Raw genomic sequence first — 22795 nt, forward strand, 5'->3', positions numbered from 1 at the left:
TGGGGTTAATAATTCCATGAATTTTGACAAATGTCTATAGTAGTATAACCACCACCACCACCACCACCACCACCACCACAACTGGAACAGTTCCATCCTCACCCTCTATAGAATTCCTTCTTTCTATCTGGTTTGTTCAAACCATCCCCCAGCCTTTAGTACCTGCCATCCAGGGATTTGTACACTATCCCTATAGTTTGCCTTTTGTATGTAGCCTTTTGAGTCTGGCTTCTTTCACTGCAGATTTGCATTTGAAATCATTCATATTGTTGTATGTATCAGAAGTTGCTTCTCTTGCTGAATAGAGTTCCATTGTAGGGACATGTACCACAGTTTTTACATATCCCAGTTGTGGAACATTTGGGTTGTTTCCAATTTTTGCCAGGTACGTATAAAATTGTTAACAAACTTTCTTATATAGTTTTTTGGGTGAACGTAAGTTTTCATTTCACTTGGGTCATTATTTTCTAATAGTGAGATATTGGGGCTGGAGTAAGTGTATGTTTAACTGTAAGAAACTGCTAAACTGTTTATTACTGGTTCTGCTCTTGCATTCCCACCAGCACTGTATGAGAGAGTTCCAGTTACACCACATGTTCTGTAGCACTTGGGATTGTCAGATTGTCCCCCCACCACACACACACATTCTAATAGGCATGTAGTGGTATTGTGGCTTCATTTTTTGTATCTTGAATAACTAATGATGTTGAGCATCTTTTCATGTATTTTTTATGCCTCTACATAAATTATCTTTTGTGAAGTATCTTTTGAAATTACTTAGTTTTTTAAAGGTTTTATTTATTTTAGAGAGAAGGGAATGGAGGGAAAGAGAAATATCAACAGGTGAGAACACACACCCCAACCGGGGATTGGGCCGGCAACCCAGGCATGTGTCCTGACCAGGAATTGAAGTACTGACCTTTCACTTTGCAGGACAGCGTTCAACCAACTAAGCCACACTGGTCAGGGCCATTTACTTATTTTTTTAAATTGGTTTTTGCTTTCTTGTAACGTTTCAAAAGGTTTTTGAAATATATATTCCTAGTACAAGTTCTAGAAATATTTGTCAAATATGTGATTTGCAAATATTTTCTTTTTAAAAAAATTTTAATTTATTTGAAGGCGGGAAGGAGAAGGGAAGGTGCGGGGAGAGATCTCTTTGTTGCTCCACTTATTTATGCATTCATTGGTTGATTCCTTCTGTCTTCTTACCGGGTATTAAACTCTCAAGCTTGGCATATCGGGATGGCACTGCAAACAACTGAGCTACCTGGCCAGGGCCACAAATATTTTCTACCAGTCCGTGGCATGTTTTTTCAACCTAAGAGCTATGTGCCTAACGTAAGGTCACAAAGATTTTCTCCTATAAGTTTTATACTCTTGGGTTTTACATTTAGATCTGATTTATTATGAATTTTGTATGACATCTGGTAAATAGGTTAAAGTTGATTTTTTTTTTTTTAACATAGAAGTCTTAATTATTCCAGCACAGTTTGAATTAACCCAGTGAATTGTTTTAGCACCTTTGTAATAAATCACCTTGGAATATTTATGTGGCTCTATTTCCAGCATTTATTCTATTACTTTGACGTATGTATCTGTCCTTTTTAGTATTTTTTGAAATCAGGCAGTCTTTTCAAAATTATTTTGGCAATTCTAGTTTCCTTGCTATTTCCTGTAAGTTTTAGAATCATTTTATTAAAATTTACCAAAAAATCTGTCTCGGGTTTTGATTGGTATTCAGTTGTATATATAAATCAATTTGGGAAGAATTACTATTTTAACTTCAGTTGTCTATTTGGATCCATGGGTTTTTCATCTGCAGATTCAATCAACCAAGGTTTGGAACAGTATTTTTGGTCCATGTTTGGGGATTTGTGGATGCAGAGAGCAGATTATATGTATTGTTCTACACCAGGGTGCTTAAGCAAGCACCATCAGATTTTGTGGGTGGTCCTGGAACAGATTCCTAATGGATGCTGAAGAGGGACCATTGTATATTGAGTCTTCAAATCCATAAAGATGGTATATCCATTCCTCCTTTTATTTTAGGTTTTTAAAAATTTCTTTCATTAATATTTTAGAGCATACAGATACTTAACATATTTTGTTAAATTTATAAATTTATACCTGAATATTTAATATTTTGGAGCTATTGTAAGTGGTACTTCAAATTTTTGAAATTTCCAGTTATTAATTGCTACTATATAAATATACAGCTGAGTTTTTAAAAATGTATATTATTGGTTTTGCTAAACTCATTTATTAGTTTTAGTAACGTTTTGTACGTTCATGGAATAGTCTGTGTAGACAATCATGTTATCTCTGTTTAGAGACAGCTTTATTTTTTCTTTTCTTAACCTCTATGCTTTTTCTTTCTTTTTCTTGCCTTATTGCATTTGTAAGACTTTCAGTGCAATGTTGTATAGAAGTGGTGAAGATGGACACCCCTGCCTTGTTCCTATCTTAAGGGAAGAGAATAGTCTCTTATCATTAAGTATATTAGCTGTAACTTTTACTCAATGTGAAAAGAAACCACAGTATTAGCTGTAACTTTTAGGTTAACAAGTTGAGGAAGTTCCTTTCTCTTCCTAATTTGCTCAGAGGTTTTATGAGTACTGGATGTTGAATTCTGTCAAATGCTTTTCTGCATCCTATTGATAAGATCTTGTGGTTTTTCTGCTTAAGACTGTTAGTACGGGCAATTAACAATGATTTTTTGTTTTTGTTTTTGTTTTTCAGTATTTAACCAGCCTTTCATGCTGGAATAAACCCCACACTTTGTTGTGGTATATCACCCTTTTTAATATATTGCTAGATTAGATTTCCTAATATTTTATTGAGCAATGTTACATTTTTGTTCATATAGTTATTTATCTGATTTTTATATTAGGATGATGAAGGTTTTTAAAAAAAATTTATTTTTAGAGAGAGGAATGGAGGGAGAAAGAGAGAGAAAAACATCAGCAGGTGAGAGCACACACCCCAACTAGGGACCTGTCCTACCCAGGCATGTGCCCTGACCAGCCAGCAACCTTCAGTTTGCAGGCTGGTGCTTAGTCCACTGAGCCTCAGCAGCCATGGCTGATGTGGGTTTTGTTAGTTGGGAAGTGTTTCTTTCTTCTGGCCATGGGTGCCCCTTGGCCCAAAAGAGCTTTTGGTAGAATTGATATTTTGGTTCATTAATTGATTTTACCAGTGCGACCATTTGGGTCTTGAGTTTTCTTTGTGAAAAGGTTTTTATCTACACATTTGGTTTGTTTTATAGATGTAGGACTATTCATGTTGCCTGTTTCCTCTTCAGTGAGTTTTAATAGTGTCTCTTAAGGAAATCAGTCCGTTTTTATCTAAGTTGTGAATTAACCAGCAAAGAGTTTTATGTAGTATTCTATTACTACTACTATTATTATTATTATTATTATTATTATTAAGAGAGAGGGGAAGGGAGGGACAAAGGGAGGGAGAGAAACTTTGATGTGCAGTGTGCAAGAGATACATGCATCGGTTGCCTCTCACATGCCCCCAATCCAGGAACCTTGCCTGCAACCCAGGTGTGTAACCTAACCTGTAATCAAACCAGCTACCTTTCAATTTGCAGGACCACATGCCGGCGCTCAATCCAGAGCCATACCAGCCAGGGCTTATTATCCTTTCAATGTCTATAGGATCTGTACTGATATTGGTCACTTGTGTTTTCTTTTTTTATCTTGATTATTCTTTGCTAGAGTTCTATTGATTTCAGTACTGGCTTTTGGTTTTACTGATTTTCTCATGTTTTCTGTTTTCAGTTTCATTGACTTCTGCTTTTTATTATTTTTCTTCTGCTTGCTGTAGGTCGTTTGAAAGCTTTTGTAACTTTTTAAAACTGTAACAATTTAATGCAATAAATTTCCCCCTAAACAATGATAGCTACATCCCCCAAATTTTGATGTGTTGTATTATTTTTTGCAGTTCAAGATGCTAATTCCCATCAAGACTTTCTCCTTGATCCCCTTGGGTTATTAGATTATTTAATTTCCAGATAGTCTGTCTTCTTGTTCATTGCATTACTAAGAGAATAGTGTTAATCTCCAAGCGTAAGTATGAGTTTGTCTATTTTTCTTTCATTTCTGCCAGTTTTCACTTTATTTATTAGGCTTTGTTTGTTAGGTGCATACACTTAAGATTGTTATATTTTCTTGGTGAATTGACCTTTTTAATCTATATTATTATGTTGTAAAATGGGTTGTTATGGACAACATATAGTTTTGCCGTTTTGAAAAACACTTAAGTTATCTCTGTATTTTATTTAGCAGCATTTCATTTCTTTTTGAAAAATGAGGTATAATTGACAAGCTTCCGGTGTACAACATAGTGCTTCAATATTTATGTATCAGTGTATCTTTTAAATTTTTTTACTATTTACATTTTAGGTAATTGTTGATGTACCTGGATTTAGAACTCTTAATTATTTCTCTTTGTTTCTCCTTTCCTTTCTTCTTTTAGATTGAAATATTTTAAATATTTCACTTCCTATATCAGCTTTTAAAGCCATATCTCTTGGTCTTAGTGATTGCTCTAGGGATTATAATATACAGTATTTGTCTTCACATTCTACTTAAAGTTAGTATTTTACCTCTCCAAGTAAAGCATAAAAGCCTTACAACTATATAGATGATTTTTTTTCCCCTAGTCCCTTTATATGTGTCATATGTGTTATATCTGTAGATATTTAACCCTTTACCCACCATGACATGTTGTAACTTTTGGTTTCAGCAGTTTTATGTATGTTTTCAAGAACTTAAGAGGAGAGGAATAGTATTAATATTTACCCCTTTATCGATTTTGCTGTTGTTTCTCCTTTCCTGAGCATCCAAGTTTCCCTCTCTTATCATTTCTCTTCTAAAGAACTTCTTGTAGCATTTCCTTTAGAGCAGGTCTGCTGGCAGTGAGCTCTCCTAGTTTTCTTTTGTCTGGGAATATCTTTGCCTTCATTCCTGAACTGTACTTGCACTGGATACAGAATTCTATGCTCGCAGAGCCCTGAGAAATTGTTCTTTAAATAAATTTTTTCTGTTGTTAGGATTGGATAATTTCTGTTGACTCTTTTCTTCTCCTCTCATTTTTGCTATTGAGCCCATCCAATGACCTTGTGTGTTTTTTAGTTCTAAAGTTTCTGGGTTTTTTTAATTTGAATTTTCTTCTTTCCTAAATATTTAAAATTCATTTTAAGGTTTTAAAGTCTTTGATAACTCTAACATCTGGGTCATCTAGAGGTCAACATCTATTGTCTTCTCCCTTGAGAATTGATCGGAGTTGTAGTTTTTGTTGTGTCTGATAATTTTGGATTCTGTCTTGGACATTTTGAATATTACGTTGTAAGATTCTCCATCCTATCAATATCCTTTTGAGAATCATGAGGGTTTTTTATTTGTTTTAGTAAACAAGCCAACCCAGTGAGGTTTTAAGCTCAAGTTCTTTCTCACTTATATAGGCAGTGGTTTCATTATCTGTTCAGTTTTCAAAGCCTTTACTATGTTGATTTTGCCCCTTCCAGTCCCATTTAGGTTGTCTAGGACTAGGCCATGATTTATATCATAGTTCTCTTCTGAAAGCCTCGCTTGTACTCCTTTGGCTGTGTTTGACCCATGCACAGCTTACAAGAGAGCCCAGGACGTGGTTCACGTACAGAATTAGGGATCTACTGCTCCAGATCTCTCTCAGTGATTTCCTTGCACTCTCTGGCTTCCAGAGGCCCCTTTCTTCATTTCTAGAGCCAGAAGCATGGAGTTCTTTCAGTTATAGTTTCCTGCCTGTCATATCTTTAGGTGAAGAGGCAAGAAAAAGAAAAAGGAAATAATAGGGGACTTCTCCACATGCTTCTTTTCAGAACAGGGCTGCTCTTCCTGATTCCTCTGTTGAGAGCAATGTTTTTTCTCTTGTGGTTTTCAGTGGTCAGTCTGCAGCAGGGTAGTTTCATGGCTGGGACTGACTTCAGCACAGGGTGGGGAGAAACAAGAGAAAGAAGAGAAAACTATTCTGCCCCACATTCTCCAGGAGCCTTTTGCCTTAGTCCATTGGCCAAAACGATATATAATGGTCTCAGTTTTTGCTGATCATGCCTGCTACAGTTGGTTTCCCTGTTTGGTGAACCCTTGGGTCAAACCAGGAAATAAAGGAGAAGGGATAAAAAACCCAGGATACTCATTGTTACCTTACTGGTAGTTCTTCAGTTCCCTCCCCAATCTGCTTGCCATTAGTTAATTTTCAGAGTACTTCATTAGTTGTATTTTGTCCAGAGTTTTTGGCTATCAGTGGAGGAGAGAGACACTTATTACTCTATCTTGGCTAGGATCAGAAGTCAGATTGTTTTGTTTTTAAATAAGTTAGCATTATTGATGTATAATTTTTATATGACTAAATGTATACCCATTTTAAGTGTACAGTTTGAATTTTGATAAATGTTTTCCCTAATCTAATCAACCTTCACATTAAAAAAGTAGAACATTTTCAGTCCCTTAGAAGCTTCTATTTGCCTCTTAGCATTCTGCCATTCCCTTTTCATCCTACCCTGAATTACCCTTTGGTGGAGGATGTAAAGAATATTTAGACGTGTGACTAGTCGTTAAATGAGACATTTAATATTCCTTTAGGTTCTACTGCCTGGAATAATTGAAAGGAATATTAAATCCAGAGTGTCCTAGGCTAGATTTCACAACTGTTTTTACTTAATTAGTTGCACGGTATTGGGAAATTTTTGTAACCTTTTGAAGCCTAGTCATAGTTTTCTTATTTAAAAATGGGAGGTAGCATATATACCTTACTGTTTTGAGAATTAAATGACATGTATAGAGTACTTTGTACAGGGTCTGGTGTATAGTAGATGCACAATAAATTATTCTCCCATCACCTTTCCTTCTAGCAATGCACATAAATGACCTGCTGCACTGAAATAGTGGCCCAAATATATTTAATTATTATTGTGAAATTTCCCATGCTCTATAGCTCAGAGCCCTGGCAGAATATATTTTGCCATTTCCATGCCAATGTGGTTTAGACACATTTTTTTCAGTAACATCTTGCTGGGAAAACTTTTGAGCATGTACCTCTAATATAGGATGTACATTCTTAAGCAAACACAGTTTTTTAAAGGATGAGCTAAAAATAGGAAAGGGGACCACTGATCTTATTTTATGAATTCTTTTGGCGATGGGGAGGCCTTGCCCCAAACCTAATAAATAAATATATAGGGATGGAACCTAGGAATCTGTGTTTTAACAACTTTGCATAATAACTTCCACCTGGCTGGGGTTGATTTTTGATACTGGCACTCAAACAAACGATAAAAACAGCAGCAACATAAAGTCAGAGAAGGCATCTGCCCTCCTCCCATATTTCTCTTTGTAAGTTGAGGTGTAATTCCTGAAACATTTTCCCCCAGGCACTCTGCCTAGTAGGAGAGACTTACAGAGTATTGGGTACCACAAAGTTAGTCACACAATTCCAGTGAATACTACTGGACTTAATTCTGCCAATTGATAGGATTATTGCCCTTGTTTTACATTGACTAAATCTAAATAAATAACTTTATTTAAATTGTAGGCAAATGCTACTGTGAAAACCTGTTGCCGAACTCTGACAGGTTTTTTTTTTTTTTTTTTTTATAGTGTTGAATCACATTTCTAAGAAAAAGTTGGGTACATGACAATGTCTATATTCCATACAAATAAACACATCATAATTGAGGGTCAGTTAATACATTTTTTTTTCACATATTAAATAACTATTGTAGATTGGTGGTGTTTATCTGGAGTGCTGTGTTAAAGGAGGATTCTTTGTTTTTTCTTTCAAATCCTCACCTGAGATTGTGTTTATTGATTTTGGTTGGGGGAGAGGGAGAGAGACAGGCAGGCAGGCAGGCAGGCATCAGTTGGTTGCCTCCCACACAGAACCTGACTGGGGATCCAACACACAAACTAAGGTATGTGTCCAAACTCGCAAGCTAGGCAGGTGTCCTGACCAGGAATCAAACCCACAACCTTTCCATGTACGGGACAACAATCTAATCAACCGCACCAGCCAGCCAGAGCTAAATGAGGATTCTTTGGGAAGTCTGCATCGCAGAAGTAAAGAGTATTAGATGGATTATAATGTAAAACATGCCTGGAGTAGTGTGTGGATGGGGATGACCAGGTCTGCATATTTGGCTTTTTGTGGGGTGTGAATATGTGTGTATTTTCCTGTGACAGATAGTATTGTTGAGAAGAACAGGTAGAGATCTTTTATGACATCTTTTTTATACAGGATTACTTTTTAAACTAAATTAGTAGTTAACTAATATTTTAGGCTAACTATGGTGAAATAAAAGTAGTGTTATGCACAGAGACCTGTTTTGAAATGTTATTTGATGTAATACAGTTATACGTGAAATACAAATAAGTAGACTCTGATATTGTAACTAGCAATAGTATCTTTGAGCCAGTCAGGCTTGGCTTATCTTTCAGGCACCATTACATTTTAAGTTAAAATTCTGTACCCAGATAGTAACCTCACTAGTTTCATGGGAAATGGAAAAATTTGTGACAGCATTGAATGATAGGGCAGTAAGTTTTTATTTCATGGCATTAGCCTTTTCTTCTAGAAATGAAATACCAATTTAAAATTATATTCCATAAATTATTACATGGAACAGATTTTTTGGTCATTTTTCATTAAATGTCTTCGAAGGAATTTCTGACTTGAAAATGGTTTGGGATTATTTGAACTGTTCAATATATAAGGTGTTAGAAATTTTATTGATTAATAGTGTGCTGATTGGCAGATGTTAAAATTGCAAAAAAGTTAATTTTAATTAGTGCTTCATTTAATGCAGTAATTTTTCATTTAATCCCTTTCTGTCTTATTTTGAATTCTGCTTTAGAATCCTATAGAGACCTGCCTTGTTTGTGTGGCTTACTATTGTCTTGATCTTACAATTAAAAATTTGTATTTTTTTTTTTAGGGGGAAAAAGAAATGTCTTAGGAAAGGAGATTTAAGTGGGATGTTATAAATTAAACCTGAACATTCACTAAATGTCAATGAAGTGCTGTTACCCTAAAATGACTTTTTTCCCCCCCCTTCTTTAGAATCCAGCAACTATCACAAGAATACTCCTTAGCCACTTCAATTGGGATAAAGAGAAGCTAATGGAAAGGTAAGGAAATACCATGTCAGCTTGTATTTAAAAATACCACAGAAAGCCTGTTGAACAGAATTTACAAGAAGCAAGTAAGGAGTTGATTTTTATACCAGTATTTGAACAAACAAATGTGCAAATAGTGTTTGCTTTAATCTCATATTCCCCATCTGTAAATATTGCAATAAATTCAGTGTTAAGGGAACTCAGGCTTAATGTTTCTTCTTTTATTTTGGAGGTAAGATGGAGGGGGGCTCTGCTTCAGTATCTTCTACATATATATCCTTTTGAGTACTGGGAACTAAAAGTAGTTTTGAAAATGCTTTATATTTTTGGAACATATGAATAAGATCTTTTAATTACTTAAAATTTCTTGCCAGTAAACCTTTTTAGGCATATTGAAGACATTTATTCAGTAAAAGCTATAAAATAATAAAGGGGTTGCTTAGGGTATCCTGGCCACCAGGATACAGCTGTATGAACTGCTTCTCTGATTTCACTGCAAGATTATATTCCATTGGAGATTTTTAAACTATTTTCTCTCAGAAAACGTTTCTAGTTATAAAAGGGAAGAAATTACTGGGACTGGAGAATGACAATACTGATGCCATTCTTAATCTTTTTCTCTTCATTAGATTGGAAATTTGGAGCACTTGTTAAGGTGGTGTAGGGTAACAACCTCTGTTCTCTCAGCCTAAAATTAATCATTCCAAAATTAGCAATCCTTATTTTAATTAAAAAAATGACAACTAGTTATTGAGAACCGAAAACCAGAATTGTGAAAAGTAAATGAAAAATATTGCCCATTTGATTTTAAAAGCACTTGTAATACAGATACTAGACAATACCAAGGATATTACCCAATTTCTCACACCTTGTATCCCAAGTATAATTTAATAATGACAGTAGTAACTATCAGTTTTGAGCCCTCTGTGCCAGTTATTATTTCATTTTATCATTTTGATTTATGGGGCTAGAAACTATTCTACCCACTTAATTAATGTGGAAGCTAAGACTTGGAGCTTAATAATATATTTACCTCAATTTTGTAACAGAATGAGTTAGTACTCCTTCAGGTTTGTTGGACTCCAAAGCTTATGTACTAAATCCCATACTCTACATCTTTCCCATGATATGTGAAGCATAAAATGTTCCTTGACTAATGTGATTTGTTTGTTCCTTTCCTTCATGGATCTCACTTTTTTTGAAGCCAGTAATATTTCTTAAATTGTAACATTTATTTTCAAGTTTATTTTATGGTGCCTCTGTTAGGAAAAGAGTTTTCATTGTCTATCTCTGGTACCTTTCTAGTGAACTAGACCAATTCTAGTGAACTAGACAGCTGATTTCTTACTAATGGATTCGGTTGGCCAAAAGGTTTGTTTGGTTTTTTCCGTAAGATGGTTCCAGTAGTGTTTAATTGTCTTTAACTTGATTCGAAAGAATTTGTTAGATTATATTGTGACAGCTGTCATATCAGCCTGCATTTTTTAAAAAAAGACTTAATCAAAATTGATGAATTTTTGTGTAGCCATTTTAACGTTGAAGATGGAAGAAAATACGCAACATTTTCAGCATATTATTCTTTCTTATTTCAAGAAAGGTGAAGACGCAACTGAAACGCAAAAAGAGATTTATTCAGTGTATGGAGAAGGTGCTGTGACTGATTGAACATGTCAAAGTGGTTTTTGAAACTTAGTATTGGAGATTTCTTGCTAGACAATGATAGGTGGTTGGGTAGACCAGTTGAAGTTGATAGTGATCAAGTTGCGACAATCTGATCTGATTTATTGAGACAATAAACTGAGGACAGTCAACTTTATACCATGCTGGAGATAGCCTACATAATAAAAATATCCAAATCAATAAAGTTATTGGCAAAAATGAAAAATGTATCTTTTATTTTACAGAAAAAAACTAAACGGACTTTTTGGCCAACCAGTATTTCTTTAAAGACATTTCAGATAGATTTTGTGATTAAGTGTGGTAAGTATGAATTAAAAAGTAGGCGACTTTTGAGAAACTTCTGAGTGTGTTAACTTCTCAGTTTTTCCTTGTTAATTTCAATTTTTGTTTTATATATTCTGAAAATATGTTATTGGGTATCTGTAAATCTTTAAGCATTGTTTTAAAAATCAATATGCATTGTTTTTGTCTCATTTAGTGAGTTTCACATTATGTCCTATGTTGTCTAATACTATCACTGCCACATTTTATTTTGATTACTGATATGCTTAGGTGAAACTACTGCCATTTTGTAAGTTATGCTCTATATTTATCATATCATTTCTTTATTTTGTTGCCTTCATCAAGTTTTCTTCTCTCCCCTACCCAGTAACTCCAGAGTTACATATTTTAGTGTTTTTAGTGACCACCCTTAAAATTTGTAGGTGCATACTTCAAAGTATGTTTGTAACAATGTGTAATTACAATATTTATATCTATGCCTTGCACAAGACAAAGATTGTGAAATACTTCTGTATCCTATCTTTTTCTCCTCTCAGCTTCATAAATAAGTACTTGAATTTTTCATATAAGGATTTTTACTCAGTATGTTCTAATTTCTTTTTTTTAATGTGTTTCTTGCATCCCACTCTTCAAATTTATACCTTTTATCCTCTAGAATATATTTCTTAGTCATTTAAGTCAAGTCTTATATGTGATAAATTTTTGCATTCTCAAAGAGAAATCCTTAACATTTTGAGATACGGGAGTGAGTTTTGAAAGCAACTTTGAGCCCTTAAAGTCTGTGGACCCATGTTTTTTAGATCAGTGAAATTCTTACCTGTTATTTCTTCAATATTACAGTACCTTCCCTCTATTCTCTTAATGCTTTCAGGAATTACCGTTGTTCACATGTTGAATCTCTTCTGGATCTCTTTTCCAAGTCTTCTAATACTTTTTCTTCTTAAAAAAATTAATTGGGTTATATTGGTTAATAAGATTATATAGGTTTCAAGTGTACATTTCCATGATACATGATCTGTATATTGCATTGCGTGCCCATCCCCCAAAGTCAAACCATCTTCTATCACTATGTATTTGGCCCGCTTTACCGTTTACTATCCCTCCCTCTTTCCCTCTGGTAAATACCATACTGTTGTCTGTGTCTGAATTTCAGTTTTAAGTCCCACATATGAGTGAAATCTGACTGACTTATTTTGCTTAGCATAGTATTCTCAAGGTCCATCCAAGTTATCACACATGGCAATACTTCACCGTTTCTTATGGCTGAATAATATTCGTGTGTGTGTGTGTGTGTGTGTGTGTGTGTGTGTACACACACCCCCCACATCTTCTTTAGCCAGTCATCTATCAGAGGGCAATTTGGTTGTTTCCATGTCTTGGCCACCGTGAATAATGCTGCAATGAAAATAGGGGTATATCTTTGCAAATAAAGGTTTTCAAATTTTTTGGGTACTTACCCAGAAGAGGGTTTGCTGTATCCTATAGTAACTCTATTCTTCATTGTTTCTGGAGCCGCCATACTGATTTCTGTAGTAGCTGTACCAGTTTACATTCCCACCAGCAGTGAATGAAGGTTTTTTTTTTCTCCACACCCTCTCCAACACTTGTTATTACCTGTCTTGTTGTTGATACTCATTCTGACAGGTGTGAGGTGGTATCTCAATGTGATTTTGAATTGAATTTCTATAATAGCTAGTGAAGTTGAGCATTTTTCACATACCTATTGGCCATTTGTATGTATTCTTGGGAGCAGTGTCTATTCAGGCCCTTTGCCCATTTGAAAATCTAATCTTTATTGTATTTTTTTTTTCTGATTACCATTTAGTCCTCTTACACTCACCTCCCCCAGCAATCACCACACTGTTGTCCATCCCTAGGAGTCTTTTTCCTTTTTTCTCAGACCCTCCATTTCCTCGCCTCTCCTCTCTCCACTAGCCATCATCCTACTCTCCATCTGTGAGTCAGTCCCCATTTTCCTTGTCAGTTCATTTTGTTCATTGGATTCCACATGTGAGTGAAGTCATACGGTATTTGTCTTTCACTGACTGCCTTATTTCACTTAGCATAATGTTCTCCAGGTCCATCCATTCTGTTGCAAAGGGTAAAATTTTCTTCTTTTTTTACAGCTGAGTAGTATTCCATTGTGTAAAAGTCCCATAGTTGTTTTATCCACTCATCTACTGATGGATACTTGGACTGCTTCCATATCTTGGCGATTGTAAGTAATGCTGCAGTGAATATAGGGGTGCTTATGATCTTTCGAATTAGTGTTTTGGGTTCCTTTGGATATAGTCCCAGCAGTGGGATTGCTGGGTCAAAAGGCAGGTCCGTTTTTAATTTTTTGAGGTATCTCCATACTGTTTTCCACAGTGGCTGCACCAACCTTATTCCCACCAGCAGTGCAGAGGGGTTCCCCTTTCTCCACACCCCCACCAGCACTTGCTGTTTGTTGATTTATTGACGATAGGTATTCTCACCAGTGTGAGGGGTATCTCAACGTGGTTTTCGTCTGCATTTCTCCGATGGTTAGTGACGTTGAGCATCATTTTCCTGTGTCTGTTGTCCATCTGTATGTCCTCCTCAGAGAAGTATCTATTCATGTCCTTTGCCTGTTTTTTTAATTGGGTTGTTTGTTTTTTTGGTGTTGAGTTTTGTCAGTACTTCATAAATTTTGGATATTAACCTCTTATCAGACGTATCGGCGAATATGTTCTTCCATTCTGTGGGTTGTCTTTTTATTTTGTTGATGATTTCCTTTGCTGTGCAAAACTTTTTAGTTTCATGAAGTCCCATTAGTTTATTTTTTCCTTTTGTTTCCCTCGCCTAGGGAGGTATACCAATAAAATATTGCTACGAGCTATGTCCGATATTTTGCTGCCTGTGTTTTCTTCTACTATTTTTATCGTTTTGGGCCAAACATTTAAGTCTTTGATCCATTTTGAATTTATTCTAGTGTGTGGTGTAAGAAGGAGGTCTAGTTTCATTTTCCTGCACGTATCTGCCCAGTTTTCCGAACGCGGTTGATTGAGTAAACTATCTTTAGACCATTGTATGTGCTTGCTTCCTCTGTTGAGTAGTAATTGACTATAAAGATGTGGGTTTGTCTCTGGGCTCTCTATTCTTTTCCATTGATGTGTGTGTGTTTTTATTCCAGTGCCATGCTGTTTTGATTACTGCGGCCTTTATAGTATAGTTTGATATTAGGCAGCATGATTCCTTTCGACTTTGTTCTCTCTCAAGAATGCTGTTGCTATGTGGGGCCTTTTGTGGTTACATACAAATTTTTCAAATATTTGTTCTGGGTCTGTCAAACACATCCTTGGAATCTTGATAGGAATTGCATTGAATCTAGAGCTTGCTTTGAGTAGTATGGACATTTTAATGATCTGAATTCATCCTATCCATGAACACAGACTGTGCTTCCACTCACTGGTATCTTCTGTTTTCTTTCTTCAGTATCTTAAAATTTTCAGAGTACAGGTTGTTTACATCATTGGTTAGGTTTGTTCCTAGGTATTTATTTCTTTTTGAAGCAATTTTGAATGGGATTGTTTTCTTAATTTCCCTTTCTGTTAGTTCACTATTGGCGTATAAAAATGCAACTGATTTCTGGACATTAATTTTGTATCCTGCTACTTTGAAGAATTCATTTATCAGTTCTAGTAGTTTCTTGGAGAAATCTTTTGGGTTCCCTCTGTACAGCATCATGTCATCTGCCAGTAAAGACAGTTTTACTTTTTTATTTTTATTTCTTGCATTTTTTAGATTATACTTTATTGATTATGCTGTTACAGCTGTCTATTTTTTTTCTCCCCCTTCCTCCCCCTCTACCCTGCACGCCACCCCACCTCCCCCGCTTAATTCATGTCCATGGGTAATACATATGAGTTCTTCAGCTTCTCCATTTCTTATACTGTTCTTAATTTCCCCCTGTCTATTTTGTACCTACCAAATACACTCCTTACTCCTTGTACCTTTTCCCCCATCCTCCTCCCTACCCCTCCCCAATGACAACCCTCTATGGGATCTCCGTTTCTGTGATTCTGTTCTGTTCTAGTTGCTTGCTTAGTTTTTTTTGTTTGTTTGTTTTGTTTTTTAGGTTTAGTTGTTGATAGTTGTGAGTTTTTTCATTTACTCTTCATAGTTCTCATCACCTTCTTTTTCTTAGATAAGTCCTTTTAACATTTCATATAATAAGGGCTTGGTGATGATGAACTCCTTTAACTTGACCTTATCTGGGAAGCACTTTATCTGCCCTCCCACTCTAAATGATAGTTTTTCTGAATAGCGTAATCTTGGATGTAGGTCCTTGCCTTTCATGACTTTGAATACTTCTTTCCAGCCCCTTCTTGCTTATAAGATTTCTTTTGAGGAATCAGCTGATAGCTTTATGGGAACTCCTTTGTAGATAACTGTCTCCTTTTCTCTTGCTGCTTTTAAGGTTCTCTCCTTATCTTTAATTTGGGTAATGTAACTGTGTTGTGTCTTAGTTTGTTCCTCCTTGGGTCCCACTTCTTTGGGACTCTCCGAGCTTCCTGAACTTCCTGGCAGTCTGTTTCCTTCGCTGGATTGGGGAAGTTCTCCTTCATTATTTTTTGAAATAAGTTTTCAATTTCTTGCTTTTCCTCTTCTCCTTCTGGCACCCCTGTGATTCAGATGTTGGAATGTTTAAAGTTGTTCCAGAAGTTCCTAAGCCTCTCCTCATTTTTTTGAATTCATGTTTTTCACTCTGATCCAATTGAATGTTTATTTCTTACTTCTGTTCCTAATCTTTGGTTGGAGGTCTGGTTTCCTTCCCTTCACTGTTTGGTTCCCCATATATCTTTTTTATTTCACTTTTCATAACCTTCACTTCTTCCTTTATTTTGTGTTCATACTCAGTCATTTCTATCAGCATCCTGATTACCAGTGTTTTGAACTCTGCATCTGATATGTTGTCTATTGGCTCATTATTTAGTTCTTTTTTGGAGTTTTGAACTATTCATTGATTCCATATTTCTTTGTCTTGGCTCACCTGTTACATTGTAGGGGCAGAGGCTTAGGTATTCACCAGGAAAGGGCAGTCCACTCACTGCATTGTGGTGCCTTATGGGCGGGAGAAGTCAGGTGAGAACAGTGCCACTTCCTAAGCTCTTACTCTGCTTACAGTCACTTCCTCTGCTACCCACAAGGAAGCTGGGCCACGCTGGTGCTGATTTCCAGGTGGCTGGGTTTATGTGTGTTCTAGGACCCTGTGGGTCTCTCCTACAAACTCTCCTGTGAGGCTGGGAGTTTCTCCTGCTGCTGCAACCCCCAGAGGTTTTTACAGCCAGAGGTTTTGAGGCTTTATATCCTCATTCTGAACCCTGTGTTGTGCAGCTTGTCACACTCCCCAATTGTTCCTCCTGGCTTATCCGCACGTGAATGTGGGATGTCTCAGTCTACCAACCACTGCCTTGTTGCGCACCCTCTCTACCCTGCTGTCCTGTGTCTTCCCATCCTACCAATGTGGATGAATGTTTCTTATTTAACTTCTTGGTGGTTGGACTTCCATACACTTTGATTTTCTGGCAGTTCTGGTTGTTTTTTGTTTTATTTTAAAAAGATTGTATTTACTTATTTTTAGAGAGATGGTAAGGTAGGGGGAAAGAGAGGGAAAGAAATGTCACTCTGTGATTACCTTTTGCACCCCCTACCCCTACTGGGGACCTGGCCTGCAACCCAGGCATGTGCCCCAACTGTGAATCAAACCAGTGACCCTTTGGTTTGTAGGCTGGCACTCAGTCCACTGAACCACACCAGCCAGGGCTGTTTTTTGTTTTTTAATCTGTTGTTGCGCTTCTTTTGGTTGTTTTAGCAAGCAAAGTGTATCTACCTATACCTCCATCTTGGCTGGAAGTTCTTCACAGTGAGTGAGTTTTACTTCTTCCTTTCCAATTTAAATGCCTTCAGTTTCTTCTTGTCTGATTGCTGTGGCTAGAATTTCCAGTACTATGTTGAACAGGGGAGGTGAAAGCGGACATCCCTCTGTTGTTTCTGATGATAAGGGGAACGCTTGTAGCTTTCGCCCATTGAGAATGATGCTGGCGGTGGGTTTGTCATATAATGGTCTTTATTATGTTTAAGTATATTCCCTCTATCCCACTTTGCTGAGAGTTTTTATCATAAGTCATGGCTGGCTTTTATCAAAAGCTTTTCTGCATCTCTTGAAATGATTGTGTGGTTTTTACCCTTCATTTTGTTTATGTGGTGAGTCATATTTATTGATTTGTGAATGTTGTTCCAACCTTGCGTTCCCAGAGTAAATCCCACTTGATTCTCATGTGTGATCTTTGTGATGCATTGCTGTATTCGGTTTGCTAATATTTTTTCAGGATTTTAGCATCTATGTTCATTGGAGATAGTGACCTATAATTTTCTGTCTTTGTAGTGTCTTTATCTGGTTTTGGAATTAGGATAATGCTGGCCTCAAAAAATGTGTTTGGGAGTCTTCCCTTCTATTGAATTTTATGAAATAGTTTGAGAAGGAGAGGTGTCAGTTCTTCTCAGAATATTTGGTAAAATTTATCTGTGAAGCTATCTGGTCCAGGGCTTTTGTTTGTTGGGAGTTTTTTGATTACTGCTTCAGTTTCACTAGGTGTAATCTGTCTATTCAGGTTCTCCGATTCTTCCTCATTTAGTTTTGGAAGATTTTATGTTTCTAGGAATATACCCCTTTTATCGAGGTTGTCCAGTTTGTTGACATATAGTTGTTCATAATATTTTCTTAAAACTCTTGAATTTCTTTAGTGTCAGTTATTATTTTTTCTATTGTATTTTTGATTTTAGTTATCGGTCCTTTCTCTTTTTTTATCTGATGAGTTTGGTTAAAATTTTGTCAATCTTGGATTCATTGAACTTTTGTGTCTTTTTTTTTTTAGACTTTATTTTGTTTATTTCTGCTCTGATCCTTATTATATCCTTCCTTATACTCACTTTGGGTTGTGTTTGTTAAGTTAGATTGTATATAGGCCTTTAATGCTATAAATTTCCCTCTCTCGAATGCTTTCCCTGTGACCCACAGATTTTGGATTGCTGTGTCCTCATTTTCATTTGTTTCAGGGTATCTTTTGATTTCTTCCTTGATCTCATTGTAGACCCATTCATTGTTTAATATCATGTTGTTTAGCTTCCAGGTCTTTACCTGTTTTTCAGTGTTCTTCTTGTGATTGATTTCTAATTTCGTAGCATTGTGGTCAGAGAATATGCTTGATAGGATTTTGATCTTAAATTTATTGGGACTTGTTTTGTGTCCTAGCATGTGGTCTATCCTAGATAACATTTCCTGTGCACTTGAAAAGTATGTATATTCTGCAGCTTTGGGGTGAAATGCTCTGAGGATATCAATAAAATCCATTTGATCTACTATGTTGTTTAAGGCCGCTGTCTCATTGTTGATTTTCTGTCTAAAAGATCTATCCATTGAAGTCAATCAGGTGTTAAAGTCCCCATGACTGTATTTCTGTCACTCTCTCCCTTTATGTCCATCAAGATTTGCTTCACATATTTAGGTGTTCTTGGCTGGGTGCATGAATGTTTATACTAGGCTTATATCCTCTTATTGGATTGTTCCCTTAGTCATAATGTAGTGTCTTTGTTTCTAGTATAGCCTTGGTTTTAAAGTCTATTTTGTTAGATATAAGTACTGGTACCCCAACTTTTTTTTCCTTTCTGTTTGCATGAAATAACTTTTTCCATCTGCTTACTTTTAGTCTGTCTGTATCTTTAGATCAAAGATGGGCCTCTTGGAAGCAGCATATATGAATCTTGTTTTCTTATCCATTCAGCTACCCCTCTGTGTTTTGGTTGGAGCATTTAAGCTATTTCCATTTAAGATGATTATTGATAGATACAAATGTAGTGCCATTTTTCTATTTTCCTCTTTTCCCCCCTTCCTCCTCCTCTTCCTTCCTCCCTTCTTTCCTCTTCTCCTCCTCCCTCCTCTCTCCTTTCTTCATCTTACTTTCTTCTTTCCTCCTTACCTTCTCCCTTTAAGATTTGTTGCAGTATTGGTTTTGTGTTAACGAACTTCTTTAGCTTTTTCTTGTCTGGGAAACTCCTTAGTTTTCCTTCAATTTTGAATGATAACCTTGCTGGGTAAAGTAGGCTTGGTTGTAGGTCCCTGCTTTTCATCGCCTTGAATATTTCACGCCATTCCCTTCTGGCCTCTGCTGTGTTTCTGTTGAGTCATCAGATGACTGTATAAATTGATGCACCCTTGTATGTAACTACCTGTTTTTCTATTGTGACTTTCAGGATTCTCTCCTTTTATTTAAGCCTTGTCATTTTAATTATGACATGTCCTGGTATAGGCCTCTTTGGGTCCAAATTGATTGGTACTCTACCAGCTTCCTGGACTTGGGTGTCTTTTTTCCTTCACTATACTACGGAAGTTTTTGGTCATTGTTTCTTCACATAGATTGTCTGTCGCTTGCTCATTCTCTTCTTCTGGTATTCCCATGATGTGGATGTTGTTACTCATTGTGTTGTCCAAAATATTTCTTAAAGCTCTCCTCATTTTTTAAAATTATTTTTTCTTTTTGCTGTTATGCTTGAGTGTTTTTTTCTACCTTGTCTTCCATATTGCTGATTTGATCCTCTGCTTCATGTAACCTACTGTTTATTCGTTCCAATGTATTATTCATTTCACATATTGCATTCTTTGTTTCTGACTGGTCCTTTTTTATGGTTTCTCTGTTTTTCGTAATGTTGAATATTTTTATAATCATTACTACAAACTCTATCTGATAAATTGCTTGCCTCCATTTCATCTGGTTCTTAGGAGAATTCTCTTGTTCTTTCTTTTGGGGTGTGTTTCATTGTCTTCCCATTTTGGCTGCTGCTTTTTCCACCTTAATCACTGATATAGCCTCAAGCTGTAATTAGCAGACAGGCCTAAGGCACTACAGGATGCTGCAGAGTTATTCTTGTAGGCAGGGTTATTACTTCCCCCTCAGGCTGATGCCACAAGGAGAGGAGTGCTCTGACTGAGAAAGATGGCTTCTGCAGTATGGGGAGTGACTTAGCATAGGGATCCTGGCAGCTGCTCCCTTCAGTTCTCTCCCCAGAGTCATCTACCCTAGACTGTCCTCAAGCATCTCTAGTTCACTCTGCCCTCCCTCTGACAGAGCCTATGGTAAGTGGCTGCAAACTAAATTTTGTGAATTGGCTCTTTAGGGGCTCTCTCTGTCTCCTGCCATTTCTACCTGGCCGACAGAAACCCTGCTGCTTTTCACTGTTGGATGTTTTCTGGGTTCCTTTCTGACTCTGGTTCTGTAGGCTGGGGAGACCCACTTGGGTTTTAGACCTCATACTTCTCAGGAGGAACCCCCGGCTGCTGCGTCAGCTGCTGCCCGTGGGAGCCCAGCCAGCCCTCTCACGCCTCCTCCATACTCTGTACCAGTCTCATTGTGGTGCTGTGGTTTCCGCTGTCTGTCCTTGGTTATAAGGCTTCCTTCTAGCTAGTGTTCAGTTAGTGTGATTTCTCTTCAGTTTAATGGTAATTTCAGATTTGTCCATGCAGGTTAGTTCAGCTTCTACTTTCTAACCCCCCAGTTTTTTTAAAGTCAGTCCCCACTGTGATGGTATTTGGAAGTGGGGCTTTTAGCCTCTGCCAGTTTTTTAATTAGATTGTTTGGTTTTTTTTGGTGTTGTGTTTAATGAGTTCTTTGTATATTTTGGATGTTAATGCCTTGCCGTAGCTGTTGTTTGCAAATGTCTTTTCCCTTTCAGTTGGTTGACTTTTTCTTTTGTTGGTGGTTTCTTTTGCTTTTTAGAAGGTTTTTAGTTTGATACAGTCCCATTCATTTATTTTTGCTCTACTTCCTTTGGGGTAAAATTCATAAAAATCTCTAAGACCAAGGTCCATAAGTTTAGTACCTTTGTTTTCTTCTATGTTATTTAATTTTTGCTCTTATATTTAGGTCTTTGATAAGTTTTGAATTAATTTTTATACATGGGCACAAACTATTGTAGTTTCATTCTTTTGCATGTGGTTTTCCAGTTCTTCCAGCACCATTTGTTGAAGAGGTTTCTTTTCTCCAGTGTGTTTTTGGCTCCTCTGTCAAAAATTATTTGCCCATATACATGTGGTTTTATTTCTGGGCTCTGAATTTTGTTCTTTTGGACTGTGTGTCTGTTTTTCTGCCAGTACCATGCTGTTTTGATTATCATCATTCTGAGTCTGCTAGTGTGATACCTCCAGCTTTGTATTTAAAAAAAAAGGATTGTATTTTGTGGTTCCACACAAATTTGATCATTTTTTGCTCTATTTCTTTACAAAAATGTCACTGGGATTTTAATAGGGATTATGCTAAATCTGCATATTGCTTTTGGTAATAGATATTTTAACTACATGGATTCTTCCAATCCATGACCATGGACTATCTTTCTATTTTATTGTGTCTTTTTCAGTCTCTTTTAATAATGCTTTTTAGTTTTTAATCTATAGGTCTTTCACATCCTTTCTTAAGTTTATTCCTAGGTATCTTATTCTTTTGTTGCAATTGCAAAAGGAATTGGTTGGGTGTTTTTTTTAATTTCTTTTTCTGAATTTCATTGTTAGTATATACGAATGTAGTGGATTTGTGTACGTTGATTTTGTTTTTGCAGTTAGATATGTCTCCTGAAAGCAGCCTGTGGGTGATTTTTTTTGATCCAGTCTCCTACTCTGCTTTTTTATGGTAAATTCAGTCCATTTACATTTAGGGTAATTATTGATGTAATAATATAAAATGAGGCAATATTTTGCTGTGTATATTACATACCTAGGTTTTTCCACTACCCATGTATAATGTGCATCCTTAATTTTCCCTCAAAAATTCGGGGAAAGATGCGCATTATACATGTTCAAAATACATGCAGTATGCAGATTTTCTCTAGCCACTTTATCTTTTGTTTTCTGGTAGCTCTGTCCCTCCATTGGTTCTTTTCCTGTAGTCTTTCTTTCATTTTTTGTTTGGTAGTATTCTGTACTTTCTTCCTTTTTTTTTTTTTAAGTTACATGTCTCAGTTTTGGGGTTTGTGTGTGTGTGTGTGTGTGTGTGTGTGTGTGGTTACCATTAGGTTTATGAAAAGGAAAATTTCATACATAAACAGTAGCCCTTTTTCTTTTGACTGCATCTGATCTCCATCCTTCTTTGCAAATTCAGACTTTTACCCGTTCTTCATTCATGTTTTTACTGTCACAAATTATCCCAATTTATGCTGTAAGTTTGTTGGTTATCTTACTCATAGCTTTGTGACCATTTGCTCTTCGTTTTAGGTAGAATAATCCCTCTGAGTAGTCTAGTTTTAAGTTTTCTCAGCTTATGTACATCTGGAAAAACCTTTATTTCTCCTTCATTTCAGGATAACTTTGTTGGCTATATTATTCTTGGCTGGTAATTTCCCTCTTCTGTAGCTTGACTGTTTGGTTCCACTGTCTCCTAGCTTACAGAGTTTCTGCTGAGAAGTCTTATGATAACCTAATGTGTTTCCTTTATAGGTTACTTTCTTCTTTTCCTTTGCTGCCTTGAGAATTCTTTCTTTTTCATTAATTTTGACAGTTGTAATGCAGTGTGCCTTGTAGAGTGCCTTTTCGGTTTGAGGTGATCAGGTGTTCTGTTTGCTTCTTGGATTCAAGGATTTAGGGTTGGGAAGTTCTCGTCAACTAT

General features: G+C 36.3%; 1 protein-coding gene across 1 annotated transcript in view; it reads left to right on the plus strand.

The window, feature by feature from the left end:
* ARIH1 (ariadne RBR E3 ubiquitin protein ligase 1) overlaps positions 1 to 22795 on the plus strand; it is a 129253-nt gene that overhangs the window by 44574 nt on the left and 61884 nt on the right. Inside the window, exon 2 of the mRNA XM_054563530.1 lies at positions 9106 to 9173. Coding sequence (XP_054419505.1) covers positions 9106 to 9173 — 68 coding nt within the window. The remainder of the gene's footprint in view (positions 1 to 9105; positions 9174 to 22795) is intronic.

This window comes from Pteronotus mesoamericanus, unplaced genomic scaffold (assembly GCF_021234165.1).
Source record: "Pteronotus mesoamericanus isolate MK-2021 breed Mesoamerican mustached bat unplaced genomic scaffold, CSHL_Meso_final contig_100, whole genome shotgun sequence".
Taxonomy (NCBI): domain Eukaryota; kingdom Metazoa; phylum Chordata; class Mammalia; order Chiroptera; family Mormoopidae; genus Pteronotus; species Pteronotus mesoamericanus.